This window comes from Sus scrofa, chromosome 1 (genome assembly GCF_054392235.1).
Source record: "Sus scrofa isolate SSC_HxYL_T2T_F1_AM1 chromosome 1, Sscrofa_HxYL_maternal_Yorkshire_Landrace_v2.0, whole genome shotgun sequence".
In the NCBI taxonomy this organism is placed as follows: Eukaryota; Metazoa; Chordata; class Mammalia; order Artiodactyla; family Suidae; genus Sus; species Sus scrofa.
Window position 1 is genome coordinate 202,419,019 of NC_139383.1, and position 17,478 is coordinate 202,436,496.

The window sequence follows — 17,478 nt, forward strand, 5'->3', positions numbered from 1 at the left end:
TGGTGTTCTGTCTACTCTGCTTCGAAAGCCAAGGAGGAGTGTAATGCATTTTAGGGGAAAAGAGAAACATCTAGCAAGGAAATTGTGTATTTAAATTTGGTTGTCTGGAAAATCTGGTTATGTAGAATAGCTCATTGGTGGCAGTGAGGAATCACAGCAAAAGGAACAGCAATCTAACAGCAAGAGAGGAGAGAGAAGAGGTTGGGAAAATGAGGAAGTGCTGGGCTTGACACATCCAAAGGAAGGCTGCTTCCTATTCCACCAGCCAGTCCTTGACTTGTTGGTACCCAGGTGAGGAGGAGAGTCCTGGTGGTAAAGGGTGCTTGCCCCTCTCATGGGCCTCCCCAGCAACCTTGGTCCCTTTGTGTTGGATGAACGTCTCAGTGTGCTAGTTTTCTGTGTTTAGGACTTAAATATTGGAGGTATAAACAACTCCTAAACAAGTCCACATGGCGTGTTTTTAATTAAAATAGGGACCACAGTCTGTACCGTCTAATTTTTATATGCTTGGAGACTGCCAATTCATTACCATATTGGCCCCAGCCAAACAGAAGGAGGAAGAAGCAGTGTCCAAAAGCACAATTGGATTTATTCTAGCACAGAGGATTTTTATCTTCTCTATGAATGTATTAATTCGTATTTCTCTTGTGCCCTGGCTCATTCCTGTAGGGGTACAAAGCAGCTATCTGTGGATGGGGTTTACCTGTTCCAGGACTGGGTTCTGGGTGAGCCACTTCCAGTGGCTCCTTTGTCTCCAAGTCCACCTGGCAGTAACATGTTCTTTGACCACGGGGGCCACTGAGACCTCAATAAGTTTTCCTGAGCTGTAGCCCTAAGCCCGGCTCTGGCTCAAGAGCTCAGCCTTGCTTCCTCCCTCTCTCTGGAAGAATACTGGGCCTGGGCAGAGTCCTGGTTCTGTGGTGTCAAGGGCAGTGGTGAGAGGGTGGGGCCAGGGCCTTGAGCTGACTCTCTGGATGGAACATTTCAGATTTCCATGCAACGAAGAGGCTTTAGAAATGCCAAAGGGAAACTTTCACTGAAGGAAAAGGCAGAAGGCTGTGGATTCCAGCCAGAGCTTGGTCAGAGGGGACCATGATTGCTTCTAGAATGTGTAACCTGGCTGGGGCCATGGTCCAGTGGGCCAAAGACCCCTGATTCCCTCCTCTGTAATGCCCTTGGCATGAGAGTGTCCTGAGAGCCATAGTTTGATTTTCTTCTCTCACCTGGATCCTTTTGCCTAGAGGTAAGCTTTTCAATTTTGGCTCCAGGGCCTTTTGGTATTTCCTGCACAACAGTTATTTTCAAAACTGTTATTGTTGGGAGCCTTGAAACCCTTTTTTCAATGGAATCTTAGGTAGAAGCCTTGTAGAATAAAGCAGGCTTTCCCAGCCTCCATTCTATGGCCTTTGGGGCTGGGAATTCTTTGTTGTGGGGGTGCTGCCCTGTGCAAATGGAAATGTTCAGAAGTATCCCCAGAGATGCCAATGTCATTCCTTTTCCCCGGTCTTGGCCACCAAATATGTCCCCAGACATTGTCAAATGTCCCCAGGGGGTAAAACTCCCCCAGTTGGGAACCACTGAATTCATGGAGCCACAGTGGAGATCATTTAAAGTCAGAAAGGGAGGCTGGAGTCCACCTCTTTCTTCTCTTCCTCTCCTCTTCCTGGTCCTGGTTGAAGCAGGGAGCACCCAGAGAACAAGGCTGCAGGGCCTGTGCCTAGGTGGACAGACACAGGGCAGGCAGTCCCTCGGACCTATCTTCCTGGCATCGCTCTGAATTCTTCTCTCCCTGTGATGGGGGTGGGGGTGTGGGATGTCTCTGCAGGGCTGGGCTGGGGGCAGCCTGTGGTCCTGGAACTGGGTGATCAGGGGCTGCCCTGCACAGGGTTCAGGGGCCTAAACTTCCTTTGAGAAAAAAGGTCATTATTGATAGTTTTTCAAATGACAAAATTAAATTCTCCCTGAAAACAACCTGGACAACCCAGAAAAGCATACAAAAAGGAGAAGTCACATGTACAGTCACATGTAAGGCTGAGAGAAGCCCTGCTTACCATGAATGAAAGCAAAGCAGGCTGCTCTCATATTTTATCTTCTTTCTTGTATTTTTAGAGCCTGCCTTTTCCACTTAAACTTATGGTCTCTCTATTAGCACAAAGTAGCCAGCAGAGTCACCACAACTGACCCCCTGGGGCTGGTACCAAGCAGTGAGTCATGGGGAAAAGTTGGCAGGTGCCCTGGCAATGTCATCTGCAAATGTCAGGCTGCACCTTTGCCGCCCTGCTCTTCTCTGTGAACCTGCTCTGCGCTGCTGTCTGTGCAGCCTCTGAACCTGTTTATAATTTCAGCTTGAACGGTTTTCCTGGAGGTCATGAATGACAGGTTTACTACCCCTCCGCCCTGTTGCCACTTGGAGTTATCAATGACTACTGAGAAATGACAAGTTCCAGCAGAACCAGGATGCACCGTTTAGCTTGGAAACTGAGAAGACACTGATCAGCCTCTGCAAAGCACAGGGTTAAAAATAATCTTCCTGAAGACTTACTTTGTGACCCCAGCTGCCCGAAGAGCTTTTTAACTTAGCCTTTCAATTCTCACATTCTTCTTCTGCCAAAGGTGCTTTCTGTTCCCCATTTGGTAGACAAGGTAACTGAGGCCCACAGATGAGGTAACCTGGACAGGGACACATAGAGGGAATGAGGAGATGGGATCTGTACCCTGGCAGCCTGGCTCTAGGCAGGGGTCAGCAGCCTTTTTCTATCAGAGGCCAAAAAGTCAATATTTTAGGCGGGTCTCTGCAGCAGTTACTTACCTCCATCTTTGGGGGCCAAAGGCAGCCGTAGACAAGAGTAAATGGATGGATATGAAGGCTGACATGTGAATTATATGCACTTTTCACATCTCATGGACTAGGATTCTACTTTTGATTTTTTTTTTTTTTTAATAAAAAACTGTTCTTAGCTCCCAGGCAGTACAAAAAAGGGTGATGGGCTGACCTGCCTCTAGCGCCCCAACTCCCAAGTATGCCATTGCATCATGGCTGTAAAAATGCCATTCCTTGGAGTTCCCCTTTTGGCACAATGGGATCAGCAGTGTCTCTGGAGAGCTGGGTTGCAGGTTTGATCACTGGCACCAGCACCGGTGGGTTAAGGATCTGGCATTGCCACAGTTGTGGTGTAGGTTACAGCTGCAGCTCGGATCTGATCTCTGGCCCAGGAACTCCATAGGCCACGAGGTAGCCAAAAAAAAAAAAAAAAAGCTACTCCCCAGTATAGGCAAACTCAGACCCAAAAGAGGATGTAGGGGCCATATTCTATTGACCAGGGAGCTCTTTGCACCCAGGACGTCATTCATCGTCCTGCTCTATCTCAGTGTATGCCTAGATGGGGAAGGGCCGTTTGTGGGCATAAGGATAGGAAGGCTGAGAAGGGTAAAGTATTAGAACACAATAATGATGGACAGCTCAGCCACAATAAACACACATTTATGCAATGAATTCTAATGTGGGCTTAGAAAAATGATTTCATTTATTTAAACAACTCAATTGGGAGCAGGTCTTATCTGAAGCCACGCTCCTGTGAAGGAACGGTTGGTTGTAGAAACACCACGATCTGTTTGGTAGTTTACGAGGACCGAGGACCCAGTGGACAGTCTGGGCGGGGCTGTGGCTGGCACAGGTCATTCTTCTCCTTCTGGCCTTCCTCTCCACCTGGCATGGAGCCAGGATCGCTGCCCTGGCGAGACCAGACCAAGTACACTGTCCTGGGGCTTGTGCGGCTTCCAGGGAGAAGGCTTTGGAGTTGGAATTCAGTACCGACCAGGCCACCTGGTCCCTGTCCCTAGCAGATGCCAGTGTGTCTGGCTGCTTAGCGGGGGCTCCGAGAGAATGTGGTACAGAAAGGGCTCTTGGCATACCTTGTCACTGTGCGCCTCTGAAATGCTTCCAGAGGCCCTGGCCACTGCCCCCCGCCATGGCCTTTCTGGCTCTGGCTCCGCTTGGTGACAGATGGCAGAGCTGTGGGTGGGGCAGGGCTGGTGAGGAGATGTCTGGGGAGGGTGGCTGCCATTTTTCTGTGCCTCAGGGACCTCTGATCCAGTGTGAGCTGTCACCTCTCTGCACTCCTCACAAGGAGGATGCTTAGACCTCCAGGGCACTGACAAGAGAGTCGATCCCAGGAGGGCAGTGTGGGCAGTGGGAGGCCTTTTCCTGTGGCCCCTTGGCATTCCCTGGGTGGCCTCTCAGACAGCTCTGGAGCTGGAAAGGACCTGGATCATCACTAGTTCCCAACCTGGACTCCAAAAGCAGTAATGGAGGATGTTTGTCCCTAGTGTTTTATCAACAAAAAAACCCGGCCAAACCAAAGACATAAATCCATACCCATGACAAGCCCTCCCATGCTAACAGTACTTTACAGTTCCTCTGCTTTGGGTTGAAATTTATCCACTCAGTGCGTTAGCACTGGCTTTTTCCTGTTGATAAAAGGCTCTGGTTAATGGTGATTTATAACTTTGATTAATAAATCTGAGAAGATGAATTAATTATTACTTAATAAATGTGGTGTGCTTGCTCGACATAAACCTCCCTAAACATGAAGTCTCTCGGGAGAAAGTTCTAAAAGGAGATCTTTGTGAAGAGAAGGGGGAGAAACTGCTGATCTAGGGCAACTGTCTCCTTTTACAAATGAAAACACAGAGGCCCAGGAGCTGAAAGTCTTTCCTCAAAACCACAGCTGCTTTAGTCCCAGAGGTGAAGCTGGAAGTGGGTCCTCCTTTGTGGAATTGGTTCTGCCAGATCAAGCTGTGGATGTTCTTGAACTCCAGATGGATTAGGCCATGATCACCCAAAGGGGACCATCAGTGTCTGGCTCCTGGGGGACCCTGAGGTGGTGTGTGTTGCTCCTGGGCTTTTCCATCCAAAGCCATGTTCACTGGAAAACTCCCCTCCCCCACCCTTTAACCACACGACTTTTGTTGTCTTTATGGACAGAAATTTAGAAATGAGCCTGTCCTTTTAAAAAATCCTATAAATAAAAAAGAAGGCAGGAGATTGGAAGAAAAGTAAGTCAAAAAGACCCACAGAGGAGTTCCCATTGTGGCTCAGTGGGTTAAGAACCTGAGTAGTATCCATGCAGACGTGGGTTTGATCCCTGGCCTCGCTCAGTGGGTTGAGGATCCCGTGTTACTGTGAGCTGTGGTGTAGGTCATAGAGGTGGCTCAGATCCCTCATTGCTGTGGCTGTGGTATAGGCCGGCGGCTACAGCTCCGATTAGACCCCTAGCCTGGAAACGTCCATATGGCACGGGTGCGGCCCTAAAAAGACACCAGGGAGACTGGGTGTCAGGGTAGTCTTTCTGCAGGCAAGGGGCCATTAGATGCTGTCCATAGGCTGGGCGTCTGGGATCTCACACAAACCCCATCAGCCAGGTGGTATGAGTGGCACCACAGGGAAGGGAATGGGCTCAGAGATATTTGGTGACTTGGTGGAAAGCCTGGCTCTTTGGAGTTCCTGTGGCTGCTCAGTGGTTAATGAACTTGACTAGTATCCATGAGGATGTAGGTTCGATCCCTGGCCTCACTCGGTGGGTCAAGGATTCACTGTTGCCGTGAGGTGTGGTGTAAATTGCAAATGATTCTCAGATCTGGTATTACTGTGCTGTGGCATAGGCTGGCAGCTCAGCTCCAATTGGACCCCTAGCCTGGAACCTCCATATGAGATGGATATGGCTCTAAAAAGACAAAAAAAAAAAAAAAAAAAAAAAAGGCCTGTCTCCTGAGCTGAGGACTTGGACCCAGGTCTCTGGCACTAAAGCCAGTGCCTTTCCTGTGGCCCCTCCTCTGACCTGAACCTGCCTTTCCTCCCCTCCGCAGACACATAGAGAACTGGCGCGGTCTGCACACGCTCAACGCTGTGGACATGGAGCTCTACACCGGCCTCCAGAAGCTGTGAGTGCCCTGGGTCATAGGTCATGGGGAGGGGGTGGGGGAGATGGAGTGGGGGTCAACCCATAGTTGGGTTTCAAGGCAAGATCCGAACCCAGGTCTCCGGAGCTCACGTTCCTTCTGCAGCCCTGTGCTTGACTGATGTTCCCCATGGAGGAGGAATTTTCAAGCTATCTCCTCTGGACTCAGTGCGAGTGTTTGCAGGGAATTTGGGGTGGGGGATGGGAGTAGGCCCAAAGGGGGCTGTAGCATTGTAGTCGCTGGACCAGCTTCTTACCCACTTGCCAGGATGGGCACATCCCTCACCGTTGCCCAGGTCCTAGAGGGTAGTGAGCCCAGATGTCCCCCACTGGAGCCCCTCAATCGGATGCCCAGTGAAGACCGATGATGAAGAGATGCATTCAGTTCAGGGGGGTGGCTGTGGTCTAGTCTTGGCCTGATTTGCTGTTGGCCTCGGTCCAGAGTGGAGATGTTTCTGTGCCCCAGAAGCTCTGCTGACTCTCTTTTTCTCTCTAGGACCATCAAGAACTCAGGACTTCGGAGCATCCAGCCCAGAGCCTTTGCCAAGAACCCCCACCTGCGCTACATGTGAGTAGAGCTGGGTCCCTGGCTGGGTGGGCAGAAGGCATATGGTAGAGACAGTCCTGGGCAGTGAAGCCCAATGCCCAAGATCTGGCCCTGGATTTGCCCTTGTGTGCCCCAGGCAAGTCCCTTCGATTCTCTGGGCCTCAGATTTTACTGCTTAAAATGAGGCTTTGGGGTTTGGTGATGTCCAAGGTTCCTGTGGGAAGGAAAACCTAGGACTAGTGTAGAGAAGGAGGGTATCCTGCTCCCAAGTTCATTGACAACCCATGATGAAATTTTCAAGTTTATAGGAAAGTAAAAGAGAGGAAATTCCCCCATATAAGTGTACATGTGATGTGAATACTACACTTTAGAGACCATTTGTAGGTCCGTGTGTGTGTGTGTGTGTGTGTGTGTGTGTGTGTGTGTGTGTGTGTATGCATGCACTGGGTTGGGGCCTAGAAGATGGGAAGCAGGGCCAGACCTAGTATCATGTCTAAATGGATTCTGGGTTCAATGGACAAGAGCTCCGAAAAGTGGAGGCCCCTGTATGTAAGGTCACACAGCTTTGGGATGAGCTGGAAGTCACATGACTCTGGTGGGGTCCTGTCTGTCTGTGCCTCCCTCCTCCCACCGCCCTCCCCCCTGTCTGATGGTGGCAGGGCCTCAGCAGGCTTGCTCTGTCTAGACCTGTGCGGAAGTGCGGTGGAGGGGAGGGAATCACATGAGCTGGGTGCTTGCTCTCTGAGCCTAGCTCTGGGCTTCAGACCCTGGGATTTGATGGGAGGACCACCTCTTCCTTGGGAGAGGTGGGCATGAAAGGAAGCCCAGGGCGAGTGATTAGGACAAGTGCCAACACACTGCACCCATGCTGGAGGGTTCCTGCTGTTTGCTCAAGGGTTCCTTGCAGATGGGGGCCAGATTAGGCATCTACTGGCCATGTTCTCCAAGAGCAGAGACGACATTGGAACCAAGGGGGTGGTGTCTGTTGTGTTCAGGGAAGAAACGGAGGAATGCTGTGTAGACGAGTCTCCTTTGGCCACTCGAGAGCTGCACTGGCCCAGGCACTTTGCATTTGACCACAGAAGGGTGTCCTCGCTGCACAGGAACCTCATAGGAAGAGGCAGCGCCTCCAAGGGAAGTGGAGGAAGGGAGACAAAGAGAAGTGATTGTGGAGAATTGTGCTGGGCCAGTTGTTTTTCTTCTGGGCGGTCCTGGCCTCACCCCCCCAGACCTCTGTGTGTTTTCACAAGCATACAGTAAGTGCTTGATAAATATTTTAAAAATCAGATATGGCCACCCCTGCTTTGTGCTGAACTTTCTCTCTTCCCTCTGGACGTAGCACGCCGTGTGGCCATTGCTTAGGGCCTGATGGAGTAGCTGTTGGGGACCGGGGCCTCCCGTTCAGCTGTCTCATTTAACTGTTGCCCCCTTGCCCTAGTTGACCCTCTGTGGGGGTTTCTCCTGATATGTGTTCTTTGCAGCTGGGGGTGTAGCTGGGACGAGAGGAGGGCCTTGGACCAGATGTTTCAGGTGTTTATTTTATTGGGGATTTGAGTTTCAGTGCAAACTATCCCAGGGGAAGAAGCTTTTGACTTCTGAGAAGCCTCCTTTTCATACTAATTCATACAAGGGTCACAAAGCCAAATGCCCACAGCGGACCAGGTGGGGACAGTGGAGGCTGGGGACCATGTGTCACCCCTGGCAAGCAATTCCAGCTGACTGCTGCCATGAGGAGGCAGGACCTCAAGTTGCCTGATTTACTGATTTTTTTTTTCAAGAAGAGCTGGAGGTCCATTGAAACCTCTCAACTTTTAAATACCAGTAACTAAAAATAAAACCTCTCAACTCCATGGGCCACACAAAACTACTCTGTGGGCAGAATGACATGTGGCGTGCCACTTTGTGGTCTCAAGTCTTACTTGGGGGACTGAAGCTGTTGACATTGGAGAGGCTCTGTCCCCTTTGAGGACAGTGGCTTGGCACTCAGAGCCTGGTAAGGCTCTGTGTCTCAGGGAAACTGAGAGACTTCAGGACCTATGGAGTTTCCATGGGCCACAGAGGTGGGGGGAGGGATGTACCTCTGAAGAGATGCAGAGGTGCAGGTATCTCTGAAGTGGCTTGTCCTGGAACCTGTCTCTGACTCACCCTTGAGATTCCCAGAGAGGGTGGTAACCCACTATCACTTTTGAGATGATCTGGATCTGCTGGGTGGTGGCAGTGACAAGCTGGTGGGGCTTTGCAAGATTCCCCAAGCTTTGGGGGCAGGAAGGGTCTGGTTGGAGTAGATAATACCAGCGAGCCTGCCCATGATCTTGAGCCCTGTTCCCTCCTGGACACACTGGCCAGCTTTTGCCACAGGACTTGCTCTTGACCACAGAGGGATAGATCAAGAGTAGGAAAGATGGGTCACCATCAGTCCAGCCCACTTCGGGGGAGAGTAGGAGGCTCAGATTGATGAGAAGAGGTCAACCCTGATCCAGGGGCTGTGATAGGCATGAGAAGCCTGGAGATCACCAAGAGCAGAGTCAAGAGCTTGAGGCACAGGCCCTGGCTTCATTGATGGGCTTATTTAGTAACTTTTCTCGTTTTCGAAGACACACCCCAAATCCCAACTGAATGACTTTCCCGGCAGCTTCGGGACATTTTCTTCTGGCAAATGGGCCAGGTTTCTCTGCTCTCTCACATCTTCTATTTCTGTCCTCTAAATGCATTTACAAGTCTTCAGGCCCCAGCTGAGCAATCACAAAATGATCACTTACTCCAACACTAATTGCCAGGCCCTGGCGTGGCGGCGTTTTTTATTTTTTATTTTTTTAGGGTGATGGCTCAGAAGTCTTTTCTTCTCCCCTCTGTACAGAATAAGAAGCAGGAAGTGAAATCATTGCCTTCTATACCAAAGTCAAGTTATTCAAAGTGTTCTGATTGGTTCAACTGTCTCCCACCTCTATGCTGCTGTTGCATTTGTCAGTGTAATTCTTCCTTGTGCCAGAAAATGAGGTGAAGACCAAGATGTCTGCCACGAAGCCAGCTGCAGCTTAAGACTCACCAGGGTTTAAGAATGATTGGCCATCTCTTCTTGACTTCTTCTATTTTTTATTGGATGTGAAAAATGAAATACTGATTCATACACATCAAATGAAATCCTTTTGAGAGACAGGAATATTTTTGACCCTTATATTCTTTCCCTGATCTTCAGGATTTCAGATTAAGGATTCTTAAGGATAAGGATTTTCCAAATGGATAATTGGAATCACTATTTTCTTGTCTGTAAAATGGGTGTAATAATAAGTGCCTATTCTAGTGGTGGAATGTGATAAAGATTAAATGATAGGAGGCACATACAGCATTTAGCCCAATGCCTGGTAAATAGAGCTGAGAGATGGAAGCTGCTGATAGTAATGTAATTATTGTTACTAGTAGTGACTGTGGAATCAAAGAGGAGGGATTGGGTGACCTTGATGGCAATTCTGACCACTGCTTTATTCTGGAAAAGCCAGATTTCGGTCCTGCATCTCTCTGGTGACTAGAATACTGCCATCCACTGTCTCTCTGAGGACTGTCTTTCTCAAATGCTGGTGAATAAGTCCTGACAGATGCTCTGCTGTCTCCATTGAGTCCCCCTTGCCTAGACTGTATGCAGACCCTTCATATGGATGTTAGTTTCGGAAAGGAACCAATGGCCATTGATGAGCTTGTTTCCATCTGATTTCGTGACCATACCGACCAACGCTAGTGAACTTGGATGATGTGTTGAGTGCTCTAACCCCACCGCTGCAGTTGACTCATCTCTTCCTTTCTGGGATCCCTTTCCTTTGGGGTGGCTCATTCTGGATCTCCACAGCCTCTCTGGTATAGAAGCCAGACTCCGCCTAGGGTCACGGCCATGTCTTCCATGGACTGCACTCAAGTGGTAGTACTGCGTTTCCTCGGCAGAGCACTTCACGGCCTCAGAGCTCTTTCTTCTATGCTATCTCATTTAATCCTTTTGCCATCCTGAGTAGGGGAGTGTGGTAGGAAGCCTTTTTCTTCCTCTTTTTTTTTTTTAAGTTAAACAATTTTTTCTGAGTTCATGTGGCTCAGTGGGTTAAGAACCTGACTAGTATCCATGAGGTTCAATTCCTGGCCTCACTCAGTGGGTTAAGGATCCGGCATTGCTGTGAGCTCTAGTTTAGGTCACAGAGGCCTGGATCTGGTGTTGCTGTGGCTGTGCTGTAGGTTGGCAGCTGCATCTCTAATTTGACCCCTAGCCTGGGAACTTACATATGCCATGATGTGGCCATAAAAATTTTTTTTTAATTAAAGCATAGTTGATTTTCAACTATACTATTGTGACAATTTCTGCTGTAGGGTGAAGTGACTCAGTCATATATATATATATATATATATATATATATATATATACACACACACACATACACACACATATACATATATACACACACATTCCTTTTTATTTATTTTATTTTACTTTTATTTTATTTTATTTTATTTTATTTTATTTTATTTTATTTTTTGTCTTTTTAGGGCTGCAGCCACAGAATATGGAAGTTCCCAGGCTGGGGGTTGAATTGGAGCTACAGCTGCTGGCCTACATCACAGCCACAGCAGCACCAGATCAGAGCCTCATCTGCGACCTGCACCACAGCTCACAGCAATGCTGGATCCCTTAACCCCCTGAGCAAGGTCAGGGATTGAACCCAAGTCCTCAAGGATACTAGTCGGGTTCATTAGTGCTGAGCCACAATGGGAACTCCATATATTCTTTTTTAAAAAATATTATTTTCCATCATAGCCAATCCCAGGAGACTGAGTGTAGTTCTTTGTGCTGTACAACAGGACCTCATTGCTTATCCATTCTAAGTGTAATAGTTTGCATCTACTCACCCCAAACTCCCAGTCTATCCCACTCCCTCCCCCTTGGCAACCACAAGTCTGTTCTCTATGTCCATGAATTTGTTTCTGTTCTATAGATAGTATCATTTGTGCCCTATTTAAGATTCCACATGTAAGTGATATCATATGGTATTTGTCCTTCTCTTTCTGATTGACTTGACTTAGTATGAGACTCTCTAATTGCATCACTGTTGCTGCAGATGAAATTATTTCATTCTTTCTTGTGGCTGAGTAGTATTCTGTTGTGTATGTCTACTTCATCTTCTTAATCCATTCATCTGTTGATGGACATTTAGGTTGTTTCCATGTCTTGCTTATTGTGAATAGTGCTGCAATGTACATAGTGGTGCATGTATATTTTTGAATTATAGTTTTGCCTGGATATATGCTCAGCAGTGGGATTTCTGGATCATACTGTGGTTCTGTATTCAGGCAGCATTATTTTATAGCTCAGAAGACAGGTCCAGAGAGGGTCTGACTTGTAAGAAGCAGAAGTATAACTACACTGAGCTCCTCTGATTCTCTTTTCAGGAATCTTTCTACTGTAGCTCATGGACCAGAAGGGACAATGTTTTTCACTGATGCAATTAAAGACGTTTTCTTGGGAGTTCCTGTTGTGGTGCAGCAGAAAAAAAATCTAACTAGTAACTATGAGGTTTCTGATTTGATCCCTGGCCTCACTCAGTGGGTTAAGGATCTGGCGTTGCTGTGAGCTGTGGTGTAGGTCACAGACGTGGCTCAGACCCTGCATTGCTGTGGCTATGGCTTAGGCCGAGAGCTACAGTTCCAATTTGACCCCTAGCCTGGGAACCTCCATATGCTGCAGGTGCGGCCCTAAAAAGCAAAAACAAAAAAACAAACATTTCCCAAAAAAAATGCAGGTATCAGAGAAGAGGAAAGGGCTAATACTGACTGAGAACTCACTACGTGCCCAGGACTAGACCTGTTGCTTTGGCAAATGTGTTCTCACTCCTCACCATATCTGTCAGTTAGGGTTCTCCTCTCCCATTTCATAGATGAGAACAGTGAGGCACGGAAGTCATGACTGAGCTCCCCCAGGGCCACACAGCAGTTAGTGGAATAGCCAGGATTTGCTCTCTGATCCCTTTGACTCTGAAGTCCATGAACTCTTCTGCTTCTCAGGCAGGTTTTGTTTCTCTCTCTCTCTTTCTCTCTCATTTTCACAGCAAGAATTCCTTATGGGAAGGGCGGAGGGAGGGTGTCTTTAAAGTTTTATTAGAGAGCGCTGTTTCCCCCAGGGGATTTAGCACTATCCATCCTCAAAGAGCTCTGTTGAAAGGGCTCTGTTTCATTTCTTTCCCTATTCGGGTCAAATCCTCTAACAACAGCTCCATTACGACCTGAATATCTCTGTTGTAAAGCTTTCTTAACACTAGCCTGTAGCCCACTTTCTTTCCAGGAGTGTGTCACCTAAGGTTCCAGCAATCCCAAAGAATGTACGTAATCCCTTAGAGTTGTTGTGGCAGGATCTTTCCTGTGTGCAGTTGCCTGCTTTGCCCCCAAAGCTCTGGGCATCACACTGAGTTACTCCTCAGTGTGAGCAGAAGACGTGCACTGGCTCTTCACCCAGGCGAGCCAGCCCTGAGCTGATCTGGGTGGGAGCAGCATGGGGTGGGAGGGGAGAGTGTCCTGGTTTAGGCGTGATTGTGTCAGCGGTGTTAGGTTCCTGGGGAGAGAAAGTCAGCAATGCTGGGCGGGTAGGAAAAGAGGAAGTGGCTGGAGTCCATGCCCTTTCACGACAGGGCTGTGTCCACAGCACATCTCTCCTGAGACCACTGGGGAGAACGCATGGTGAGGTTGATTTATTAAGTACTCAGCATTCTCTCAACCACCCGATCGATCCTGGGTTCCAAGACATTGTGTGGCTCTTCTATCAGTAGACTTTTGCCTCTCTGTCTGCCCCTTACCTCTGCACTGACTTTTCTCCATGTCCCAAGGAGGTGGTAACTGGCACACTTGTCCCCGACCTCCTCTCCACGCGTGCCCGTCCTCCTCTGTTCTCCATGGAGGCCTGAGCCATTGCACTTGTGTAGCTCACAGGCATGTGGGCTTTGGAGACAGAAAGGCCAGGGTTCAAAAGGACACACATACATGGATGACTGAGTCACTTTGCTGTACAGCAGAAATTGTCACAACATTGTAAAGCAACTATACTTTCACAACAAAAATTTAAAAAATTAAATAAAAAAGGAAGGCCAGGGTTCAAATCCTAGATCTCCCAAGTCCTATTGTGGGACCTTAGCAATCTGCTGAGCTTCTGTGCGCTTGGAAGGAAATGCAAGGGTTCCACTTCATGAGATTGTTCTGAGCTTTAAATGAGGTGATGCTTGAAAAGGGCTTAAGACAGTGTTTTACGTAAGACTCAATACTCTTTTGCTGTTATTAATGACTTGCCCCCTGCTCACTGGTCTCTGATTTCAGAGAACCTTAGATAGTTAAAGTTGGAAGGGACTTCAGAGCTAAAGCCCTACATTTATATTCTTAGCCACTCCTTCTGGCCCTTTGGACTCATAAATCAAACTGCCCCGCTGAGATCTCTACTTGGGTGGCTAAGACACAAGTCAGACTTAACTTGGCCAATACAGAATTCTTGATTTCATTCCACATCCTCACTCCACACCCTCAGTGTTTCTTGTTTTTCTGAGTGGTACCATCCACCAAATTGCAGAGGCCAGAACCCTAGGGGTTGTTTTTGACTCTTCCCGTTACCTGCCCTCCTCCACCCTGCCATTCACTCCATCGGGTCCCCAGGATACTTCACATCCATCCCCTTTCCTCTCCCTCCTCATGGGTTGTCTTGGTCCCAGCCACCTTCCTGTCTTCTGGCTTTATGATAATGGCCTTCTAACTGGTTTTATTGCCTCCACTTTGTCCCCTACATTTCATTCCCGACGCAGTTTGCCAGAGTGATATTTTAAACACATCAATCTGATCGTGTCATTCTGCTGCTTCAAGCCCTCCAATTACTTCCCGCTTTACTTACAATAAAAGCTAAGCCTCTTACCGTGGCCACGGGATTCGAGTTGATTTGGTTTCCATTTCCCTCTCCACTTCCCTCTCACTCTTCTTTCTGGCTCTCTGCCGCAGCCTAGGAACATTTCTTTCAGTCCCTTGAACAGGCCAAGCTCATTTCCCCCTTGGAGGTTTCATGCTTGCTGAGCCATCAGACCCAGCCCTAACCCCGGCCCCAGGATCCCTGCAGGGCTGCCTCCTTCTCATCATCCCCTCCCATGTCTTTCTCAGCAAGGCCTGGCCGACTTTCCCACGTGGGTGGCCTTTCTGCTCCTTGCACACCTGTCATTCTCTGCTTTGTCATGTGTCATGTGGTTCCTCATTTCCTTGGTTCTTTTTGTTTTTTTCTTTTGGTCTTTTTTTGTCTTTTTAGGGCTGCACCCATGGCATTTGGAGGTTCCCAGGCTAGGGGTCTAATTGAAGCCATAGCTGCCGGCCTAGGCCACAGCCACAGCAACTCAGGATCTCCACCACAGCTCACGGCAATGCCAGATCCTTAACCCACTGAGCGAGGCCAGGGATCGAACCTTCGTCCTCATGGATACTAGTCAGGTTTGTTAACCACCGAGCCGTGATGGGAACTCCATTTCCTCTGTTCTTACTACTTTTGATAATCTGAAAGTATGTCGTTCAGCTATTTGTTTACTTGTTTATACTTGTCTCCCCCACTAGAATGTGAACTTCCATGGAGCAGGGACTTGCTGGCCTCTGCCGTGGTGCCTACAGTAATGCCTGCCCCATGGCCAGGGGTTGTTGGTTGTTTGCTGAGTATGTCAATGACTCTACCCTTCTATGATCATTCTATGGAATTTCTTCTCATAAAAGACACCCTTCACACACTCACCTGCACAGATCACTTCTCATGCATTTTCAGGGATTTGCAGACCTACTTGGACCCTGGGTTAAGAACCCTTTCCGAAGATGTCCTAGAGAGAGGTCTGTGGTTTTGGAGATGTGAGGTTTATGTCTCTCAGGTCTTAGCCATTTAAAAAATTTTATACTAGATGTGGAGTGTCCTGGTGGCCTAGTGGTTAAAGATCCAGCATTGTCACTGCTGTGGCCTGGGTTCGATCCTGGGCTTGGGAATTTTCACATGCCGCAGGCAGGGCCAAAATAAAAATAAAAAATGTTATACCAGATGTGACAAATGAGATTTATATTATGCCATATTCTCGTGGGCGTCAATGAGAGCCTCCATAGTTATAATCTCCAGTATGCTTAAGATAAGTCAGGAATATACTGGTACAGTTTCTTTGGAGGATGAGAAAATGTTCTAAAGCTGATTAGACTGATGGTTGTACAACTCCGTGACTATACTGAAAACCAATGAACTGTACACTTAAGTAGGTGACTTTTATGTGAATTCTATATCAATAAAACTGATGAGTGTGTGTGTGTCTCACATCCCTCCTCAGCAGACGCTTTCAGAGCCTGTGTGTGGTCCATTGTGTCCCTTGCCCTCTGCCACGGGACAGAGGATGTTAATGTTCCAGACAGGCTGTTCCATTAGCCTATGTCTCACTGGGGAGATGATGGAGCAAAGCCACAGCTGACCTTCTGTGGACATGGAGTATGAGAAAAAAAGAAACTTCTGCTGTGGCGCAAAAACAGATAAATCAGGAACAGCGGTGGCTGAAATCGGTGCACAGGGTGGAGTGCATACTGACTCTGGGTGCCTTAGTTGCCATCCTGCTCCTTTCAATATCCCAGAGAGGGTTTCAGAACACAGGTAGAGGATGCTCCTGCTGGATGGCTTTGTACCTTCTTTAATTTACTCGTATAAAGAAGAAAACGGTAGGCAAGTGATGGTTCTTTATTAGAGCTTGTGGGTTATTGGTGACAGAGGTGGAACAGCCCATGCCTTTGAAACATTGTGTCTTCCCCAGTCTTCAAGGACAAGGCAGTGGAGGGGCCACTGGTTTAGACTGTGAGTATGATTGCGGATCAGAGGTGGAGTGCCTGAGGGGCTTTACGAGGGAGGTGGTGGGGTGTTGGACGCTGTATGAAGTGTGGGTTTGAACGGGTGGACAGACAGCCTGCTTATGGCACAGGGGCTGCTGCTCACCGTGGGATGAGTCCAGCCCTTTTCCCATCTTGGAATTCCTCCCAGAACTGTGTAGACACATGTTCATGTTCCAGGCCATCAAGTCTGGCCAGCAGGTAAATGCTAAAAGAATTCCCAGGGAACAGGACTTAGAAATGGAGCCATTTGTCAGGGCAGTGAGATTTTTGCAGATCTAATGATACGCGAGGCTTGAGTCAGGACGTCCCACAGGGATGTGTCTGAGTGGTGGTCAGGAGGGGAGAAGATGCTGGACTTGGGTCCACGTGAGTTGGGGGGAGCCTGTGTGGCTTTCAGATGCTAGAGGTACTATTTGGCTGCAAAGGTGCTGGCTGACCACTCCTTACACATCACTTTGCTCTTCCTCTGTGTTACCCATGACCTTGGATAAGCTATGTAACCCATTTAGTCTGTTTCCATATCTGTAAAACGAAGCAGTGTTATATATAAATGGTCCAGACCTGGCCTCATTGAATTTAGGAAGGATGGCATCCGAGGCAATCAAAGGCATGGCCAAAGGAAAGCTGTTTTCAGCTTATTTGGGCTCTCCCCTCCCCCCACTGCCCCGGAGTTCTGAGGACATCATGGAGCGCTGACTCTATGTGAGGCATTCATATACGAACATTATGTGTCATTTTATGCTCACAATAGCTAGTGAACACCATTGTAATCTCCATTTTACAGATGGGAAATTAAAGGCACAGAGAGGTTAAGGGACTTGCCTGTTTACACAGCTGCTCAGTGGCAGGAACAGAAGCCAATCCTGGGCGGGCTGCCTCTAGGGCTCCAGAGCCTGTTCTCTACCCACCTCCACTCTGCCAACTGTTGATGTGGCCAACTCAGGTCCAGCCTGGGCTAGAGTCAGTTCCCTGAACCAGGTCAGAGAGGGAGTGTAGGCAGTCAGTTGCACAACAGCGCTTCTTAGAATGGGGAACATGTGGGGAGAAAGACCTGGGACACTACTGAAGCAGTCCCTAAAACCAAGT

At 48.3% G+C, this 17,478-nt stretch overlaps 1 protein-coding gene across 22 annotated transcripts in view; it reads left to right on the forward strand.

Moving 5' to 3' along the window:
- Positions 1 to 17,478, forward strand: part of NTRK3 (neurotrophic receptor tyrosine kinase 3) — a 383,256-nt gene that overhangs the window by 66,667 nt on the left and 299,111 nt on the right. For all 22 annotated transcript variants that reach the window (XR_014836778.1, XM_085010554.1, XM_085010518.1 and 19 more), the window contains 2 exon segments: positions 5,866 to 5,940; positions 6,454 to 6,525. Coding sequence is in view for 21 of the 22 variants with exons in the window: in XM_085010554.1 (XP_084866680.1) it covers positions 5,866 to 5,940; positions 6,454 to 6,525 (147 nt within the window). In the remaining variant the exon portion in view is untranslated.